At 36.0% G+C, this 8352-nt stretch overlaps 1 protein-coding gene across 1 annotated transcript; it reads left to right on the top strand.

Moving 5' to 3' along the window:
• The first annotated feature begins 1858 nt into the window (after positions 1-1858).
• On the top strand, positions 1859-5020 carry LOC126694803 (G-type lectin S-receptor-like serine/threonine-protein kinase SD1-1). The gene is made up of 5 exons (XM_050391300.1): positions 1859-3022; positions 3148-3273; positions 4176-4333; positions 4430-4640; positions 4774-5020. The coding sequence occupies exons 1-5, from the start codon at positions 2836-2838 to the stop codon at positions 5010-5012; spliced, it is 921 nt and encodes a 306-aa protein (XP_050247257.1). The 5' UTR covers positions 1859-2835; the 3' UTR covers positions 5013-5020.
• The last annotated feature ends 3332 nt before the right edge of the window (positions 5021-8352 follow it).

Genomic DNA, 8352 nt, shown 5'->3' with positions numbered 1-8352 from the left:
TAGGCCTTGATAAAGAACCTTCCCCGTAGCCAAATTCACAATTAAGAACTAATTGGCATCAAAATAACAAAAGGCATTGTTTTGTAAACAAAGTTTATGGATAGATAAAAGATTGGAAGCTAAATCATGGACCTTAAGGATATTATCTAAATGAAAGCAATGAGAAGGTGTTTAAAGCTTACCATTACCAACATGAGTCATAGGTAACTCTTGCCCATTCCCAACAGTAATAGTTTCATGACCAGTAGTAGCTTGAGAAGTCAATGAAACGTGAGAGAGATCAGGTGTAACATGATCAGAACACCCTGTATCAGTAAGCCAACTTGAAGCATTTGCTGAAGCAAAATTGGCAGTTGCTACCATAGAACTAGCTGCCATAGATGTTAGCTTGGCTGGAGCATGTTTGCCTTGATAGGCAAAATTCATGCGATGATAGCAATCCAATGCAATATGACCATTCTTGCCACAAATCTGACAAGTAGGTCTTGAAGACTGAGATTGACCTTGAGACTGAAATGAAGGAAAACCAAAACCACTCTTATGCATAGATTATGGTTGAAATCCAGGAAACTGAAGAATACCATTTGCATTGCCAGAGGACCGACCAGAGGATTGATCATTATTAAACCCAAAATTAGGACCAAAATTATTAAATCCTCTATCATGACCCCTTTGATTGCCATTTCTACCTCTACCTCTATTATTATTCTAATTAAAACCACTCTAAAGAATCATAGCCATAGTTGTATCCCTAATCTTAGATTTCTTCTTAAGAGCCCCTCTTCAGCATTCAACAAAGTATTCAATTCTTTAATAGTAACCACATCATTACGAGTCCTAATTGCAGAACAGAATGCACTATATTCATGTGCTAATGCTTCTAAAACTAAGTGTATAAGCTCTTCTTCATCAACAAACACAGCAACAAAACTCAATCTATCCCTAGCTTCTTTAATTCTTTGAAAGAAATTATCCATGCTTTCAGAACCTTTCTTAATACTCAGTAATTCATTCCTTGAACTCAAAACATGAGAACGAGATATTGAAGCAAACCTCTTTTCAAGCACATTCTAGACTCCTTTCGCAGATTTCTGACCCACGATGATGATGGCTAGGACTAATGGTGATAAAGTAGAATTGATGAAAGTAAAAAGGGCTTGCTCTCTGCTTTTCCAATTGAGAAATTCTAGATTTGACTCTCTAGTGAAATTTCCAAAACTATCTTTCAAGAAAGGATTTGGAGCTACACATGATTCTTCAAGAAAACCAATCATCACATAAGCTTCAAGATTCACAACAATCTGATGCTTCCACACAATATAATTGGTGAAATCTAGCTTCGCTGTCATCATGCTCAACATATTTGATAACAATAGCAACGATGGATTCACTAGGGGACTTGTGGTTGTAGTGGTAGGAGTTGTTGAAGAACTAGAGCTCGGAGTAGAAGCCATTAATGGTGGCTCTAATACCATAAAAAGTAATGCAATGCAAGAAGAAAGGAATAAAGGAAAAACAGAGAGAGAGAGAGAGAGATTTGATGGAAGAAAATTCTGTTCTCATTGATTGATTGAATCAGATACAATATCCAATATATATAATTGTAACCACCTCTATAGAGTGTGGAACAAATCTAACCAACCCATATTCAATGCTACCAGATCTTGACATGTGGACATAAAACAATACCAGACTCATCCTTAACTACACTATGCTACCTATAGTTTACCTCTTATGTCAACTATCCTACAGGTCGTTTACCAGCAGCCTTATCACCAATTGTGTCAGCACCCTCAACCACAGTAGCATCAGTAGCATGTGATGTAGCATGTGCCTTCACATCCCTCACTGAGGGCAAGACCCTGGTCTCTAGAGATGAGCTTTGCCCTGGGGTTCTTTAGTCCTGGTAATTCCGATAACTGTTACTTGGGAATATGGTACAACAATATCCCAGTTAGAACGGTTGTTTGGGTAGCAAACCGGCTCAATCCAATAAACTACTCGTCTGGCATGTTGATGGTAAACAGTTCAGGTAGTCTTGTTTTCTCAGCCAGAATAGAAAAGTTGCTTGGTCGGCAAACTCAACAAAAAAGGCCTGGAATCCAATAGTCCAGCTTTTAGATTCAGAAAATCTAGTATTAAGAGAAGGGAACGAAGAAAACCCAGAAAAATATTTGTGGCAAAGCTTTGACTATCCTTCTGATACTTGGCTACCAGGAATGAAGCTTGGATGGGACTTAAAGACTGGTCTGGAACGGCGCATGTCTCCTGGAGAACTGAGTTGGGGGGTTAAACTTCATAATTACACTGAAACAGTCATAAAGAAAGGCACCAAGAAGTTCTTACAGATCGGACCATGGAATGGCCTTGGTTTTAGGGGTGTACCTAACTTAAAGGACAATCCGGTTTACACCTACGATTGTCATCAACAGCGATGAGGTATACTTCATATTCCACCTAATTAAAAATTCTGTAATCTCAAGGGGAGTTTTGAACGAAAATGCATCCTCATATGAGCGCTACATATGGGTCGAAGCAGATAAAAAATGGATCACATACATTTCTACACCAAAAGACAAATGTGACACCTATAATTTATGTGGTCCTTATGGAAATTGTATCATTGGTGAGTCACCTATCTGTCAATGTGTAGAAGGATTCAAGCATAACTGCATAAGTCACCAAATACATGGAACCCAGATGAGTGGTCTAAGGGATGTGTACGTATTACCCAACTGAGTTGCCAGGATAAAGATAAAATTGGGTTTGTTAAATTTGTTGGGCTCAAAATGCCAGATACCACGTATTCCTGGGTGAACGGAAGTATGAATCTTAATGAGTGCAGAGTCAAATGTTTCGACAACTGTTCCTGTACGGCTTATGCAAACTCAGATGTTAAAAATGGAGGAAGTGGGTTGCACCATGTGGTTTGGAGATCTAATTGATATTAGACGGGTTGCAGTTAATGGGCAGGATGCTTATATGCAGGATGTATATATTCAAATGCCTGCTTCAGAGCAAGGTAATAGGCCTATGGTCTTTGTTGCTCTTTAATTCATATTTTTACTTGCCATTAAAGCTATAATCTTTGCTGTTTCCATCTATTTTGTTGCATTACTAAAATATTTTTGCTTTTCTATTGCAAAGTCAATCCTAAAGAAGTGAAAGACAAGAAAAAGATGAAGGTGATAGTGATAGTTGTTGTTGCAATTGCCGTAGTTTTTGGGGTGCTCTTGATTACCTACTGCATTTGCAAAAGGACAAACTTCAGAGGTAATATTTCTTTCTCTGAACCACTTTGGAAAAGATATTGAAAGATTGTTTGATTGAACTTCTAGAAACGAACAAAGCAACTAGTAAGATGTTGAACAAGAAAAGCTGTGATGTTTAGCCATTCGATCTAAAGAAAAATCATGGTGAGGAATAAAATTTGCATAATCATTTTCAAACAAGGCTAAACTATTGTTTTGGCCTCGAGCAAGGGCACCAAGTTGACTCAAGCTTGTAAATATAGATCCCATTAAGCAAGGCCCCGACTAGCCCTCCCTCATCTATGAGCTTTCTTGAGAGAATCCTATCAGTTTTATAAAATCTTGTGAAATAAAGTTCGAAACCATAGAGCCTTTCTTCTAGTGAGGTGACTATAGATCAAATATTCAAGGAGGTACCTTGGAGTGCACCATAGGATCTAGTTAATTCACAGACTTGCCATTCATGGAGGAATCGAAGGAATCCATATAGGAAGCAGCTCAAAGTTTTAAAGCTATTGTGAGTCGTAGTAGTAAGTTACCTATTGGGAATTTAAAGTCTAGATACAATTTTTTACTTTTTCAAGACCGTAAAACACACCCTTTTATATTTAATTGCCTTAGTGGGAGTAGGTTACACATTTAGTCCCTTTTCTTTTAGAGAGTTCTCCATAGGTTTTTCACTTCAGAATCATATTATATGTCTTATGCGTTTATAGTTTTACTTTATTTTATTTTGCTTTATGACTTGGTTACTTATTGTATTTTGGTTATTGATATTGGCATTTTGGATCGCCTAATTCAGTTGATTTGAAATCAAATAATAATTCTATTGTATAATTAATCAGTGGGTACCTCAACCGAATTTAACATTTTCCATATTATTATTTCTTGTGTATAATGTGAAGCCCATCATGATCTTAGCAGAGAAATTGGAGAATAATGTGATGATAGACCAGAACATTAAAGGCCAAAGTGAAGACGTGGAGGTCACATTCTTCACCTTAGCTACCATAGCCATTGCCACTAACAACTTTTCAAGTAATAACAAGCTTGGTGAAGGTGGCTTTGGACTTATATATAAGGTAACTTTGCAGCGTGCTTTTATAAAGATCACAAAAAATCAATTCTCATCATACTCAACTTCAATAAAAAAGCTATTTGGATATTTGAATTTTCAGGGTACTCTAATAGATGGAAAAGAAATTGCTGTGAAAAGGCTTTCACGGAGGTCTAGACAAGGATTGAATGAGTTTAAAAATGAAGTTATAGTAATCGCCAAATTGCAACATCGAAATCTTGTTAGGCTTTTGGGCTATTGCATTGAAGGAGATGAGAGAATGCTAATCTATGAATACATGCTCAATGGAAGCTTGGATTCCTTCATTTTTGGTTTGAACTTCTCTAAAACAAATAAATTTTACCAAACTTCATGAAATTTTTCATTGTTATTTGAAGAAATACCAATTTTTTGTTTCATTATTCAACTTGAATTTAGTATTAACATAAATGAGAAACTTTTCAGATCAAACAAGAGCTAAAGTTTTGGGTTGGTCTATGCACTTCAACTTTATTTGTGGGATTGTGCGAGGGCTTCTCTATCTTCACGAAGATTCTAGATTGAGGATTATACATAGAGGCCTCAAAGCAAGCAATGTTTTACTTGATAGTAAGATGAATCCAAAACTTTTTGACTTCCGTATGGCTAGAATTGTTGGTGGAGATCAGACTGAAGGAAACACAAATAGAGTGGTTGGAACATAGTACGTATTCTCAACATGTTTTATTGTTGACAATTTTTTTTAATAAAATATTTTCATATTTAATGATGTTTTTGCAATGGTTATATGGCACCCGAATACATCATTGATGGCATATTTTCAGTAAAATCTAAAGTTTTTAGTTTTGGAATATTGTTGTTGGAGATAGTAAATGGAAAGAAAAATCGAGGCTTGTTCCATCCAAATCATAGTCTAAACCTTGTTGGACATGTGAGTTCTCAACAAATTTCATCTTCTATCTTACATATAATGGTACAAATAATGATAAAGAATTTTTAAATATTTTAGGCATGGAAATTATGGAAAGAAGGTAGGCCTTTAGAACTGATTGACACTTGCTTAGAGGACTCTGACATCCTATCGAAGATTGTATGTTGCCTCCATATTAGTTTCTTATGTTTGCAACAACATCACGATGATCAGACAAATAAGTCATTTGTGGTTATGATGTTGCACAGTGAGGGTTCATTACCTAAACCCAAAGAGTCGGGTTTCTTTCTAGGAAAAAATTCACCTTCATCAAGCAAGAACCAGTCATCCTTAGTCAATGGAATTACTATTACCTTGTTTGAGGCTCGATAGTCAAGCATTATATCAATTACATTGTATAAAATATCTTATGATTGATATTTTGCATCTATACATTTTATAAATTATACACACTTGTATTCTCTATGTATGTGACACCAGTCTTATTTGAACTTTAAAGGCTTATAATGGCTTCTACAATATTATACAGGTTTGAGTTTGGGTCAAAAGTTGCTTAGAGACGACTAACTTTTAATATGCTCAAATATAAGAATTTGATGATTTTTTCCCTATCTTTCCGACTAAAATGAATTTCTATGTGAAAATTGTTTCATTGGTAAGTAGACATCCAGGATTTTAAAATGGACATAGCTAGATTTGACCCAACTTGGATTTGAAATGAATGAGATGTAATTGTTTGAAGATGGCACACTTAATATTGAATTTGAGAATGCTGGTTGAGTAAAAAGAATCATCTATAAACACCTTATTTTATACCGGTTAATAACCTTTAGTTCTCAGTCCTAATGATGATCTTGATATATTAACAGAGGTTAATTGAAGTTATCTTGATAGTTCGAAAGTAATCACAACTCAAAAGTGGTCTAAATTGCTTTGAAAACAATACTGAAAAATACATAACATATTCTTGATTACGGTAATCAGACCAGGCCTTGTAATTAGATAACTCATTCCAAAGTCTTTTAAGCCTAGTAAAGTAAGCACTCAAAATGGACTAATCTTGAGCAAGAAATGAGATTGCTTTCTAAATCTGAAAGATTCGAGGTGCATTCCATTGTGCAAACCTCTCTTGAAGATCCAGACATACATCTCGAGCTGTCTATATGTAAATAATCACACTGGAAACTACGTCTGTAGAAATAGAATTGAGAATCCATGAGAGCACCATTGTGTCGCTTCTTATCCAACGACTGAAAATTGGACAGTATTCATTGGTATATATATTGTGCCATTGACAAAACCAATTTTAGTCTTGGCGTGAGAGCCATGATCATTGAGCGAGGCCAAGTTTGATAGTTTTTGACAATGAGTAATTGGCTAACAAGAACTGGAGGAATCTTCTACTGTTTGTTGTTGTAGGAGCAGTAATAGAATCAGAAGTTGCTGAAACTTCAGCCTTGGAAATAAAGGAAAGCTAATTCCTAAACAAGAATTCAAGGAAAACTATTCTTGAAGAAGAATTCAAAGGAAAATTAGGAAGATGAAAAAGAATTTTGAGAGTGAAATTCACAATCTCAAAAGAGAAATTAGAAAAAAGATCTAAATAATTACAAGTGCTGCTCTGTTTATAAACACATACGGAGCCTAAGGACTTGGCGGGAAAATGTAACAAACTCAACAAACTAACTAACAAGCCTAACAGAATGAAATCTAACTAATTAATTCTAGTTACAACTAATTAAATAATGACACGTGTGCAAAACTAATTACAACACTAATTGCATCACGTGACTGACATGTGAGCAAATAAAGCTAAAACGACTGTAGCTGTAGGCTTGTACTCAGAACGACTGTAGCCTTGTTATTGATTGTTCTGACTCTTCTGAGACAAGAAACAAGAAAATAGAAAATAATAATATAATAAATAAATAAATAAATAAGAAGAAAGGGAAAGGTCGTCGGAGTTGAAAGACAAAAGTAATTCGGCGTGGGGTTTGGGTTGGGGTGTTGACGCATGTGGTGGGGAGAACAAGTAAAAGAGAAAGAGAGAGAAAGGCGAGTGGGGGTTGGTTCGAATCAATGGTCAGAAATAAGTAAGAAAAAAAAATTAAGAAAATGATATGCTAATAATATATTTTCATAACAAATTTTATATGAGGGGTTATTAAAAGCAGGTAAAAGAATAATTTCAGTAGTGAGTTCAAATTAGAATCAGTAAAAATTTATCGTCTAGGATTTGTTGTGAAAATATTCTAGACGTAATACTTTTCAAAAATTAAAAAAATATAAGAACATTGGTAGGGGCATCCCTACATTTTTCTCTCTACTTGAAGATAAGAACATATTTTTCCTGTTTTAGCTAATCATTTTCTTTTCATCCCATCAGATTTATTATTCCAAATCCTATTTTATTTAAATATTATTTATTCATTAGCTTTTTATTATTCCTCATTTTTCAACATATTCACTTTATTTCATCACAATTACCAAGACACAAAAGCAATAAATAATGAGTTTATTTTATGACAGTTACTAATTAGGACATAAAAACAATATATAAATGTGGGGCCCAATAATTTATGGGCCAGACCCACTTACTCATGGGGAGTCGAGAGGCCCAAGCCAAAGAAGGCTATGGCCCAAACTCAATAATATAAAGCACAAAATGGCCCGGAAATGCAGCCGAGGACAGTTCAGTCCTCGGCAGACCCAAAGTTCCACCAAGAAGAGGGGCTGGGGAAAAAGGGCCAAAAAAGGCAGAGCCTCCCATCCCACCTCCAGGAGAAAGACTCCAGGGGTGAAAATACCTTAACGATGTATGCACACCACAAAAAACTCACCGCCGGGTAACCAAGACCTAGCCTTTCAAACCCACGTTCTACAAATAATATTGTCTGGGCCTTTTCACGTGCAAACCCAACACTGTTGTGGTTCGTTGCGAATTGTGTCCTTACAATTGGCGCCGTCTGTGGGGAGGCTTGCGCGATGGCGCAGGTGGCGTTTGAGTCAACTCTCTAGCAAGCAGAGATTCGCGGGTTTTCCCCCATCTTCGGTGACATGCAGTTGTTGTTCCGACATAAACTTATGTCAGGGGCTACGTCCTGCAGCGCCAA

This window comes from Quercus robur, chromosome 8 (assembly GCF_932294415.1).
Source record: "Quercus robur chromosome 8, dhQueRobu3.1, whole genome shotgun sequence".
Taxonomy (NCBI): domain Eukaryota; kingdom Viridiplantae; phylum Streptophyta; class Magnoliopsida; order Fagales; family Fagaceae; genus Quercus; species Quercus robur.
The sequence above is the reverse complement of the archived record's forward strand: the minus strand, read 5'-3'. Positions and strand labels throughout refer to the sequence as shown.

What these genes read in the sequence shown, in the direction of transcription:
- LOC126694803 (XM_050391300.1), top strand. Translation starts at nt 2,836, where the DNA reads ATGAGTGCAGAGTCAAATGTTTCGACAACTGTTCCTGTACGGCTTATG. An exon ending in AATGCCTGCTTCAGAGCAAG is followed by an intron (nt 3,023 to 3,147) that starts GTAATAGGCCTA and finishes TCTATTGCAAAG; the next exon opens with TCAATCCTAAAGAAGTGAAA. An exon ending in GCTTTGGACTTATATATAAG is followed by an intron (nt 4,334 to 4,429) that starts GTAACTTTGCAG and finishes TTGAATTTTCAG; the next exon opens with GGTACTCTAATAGATGGAAA.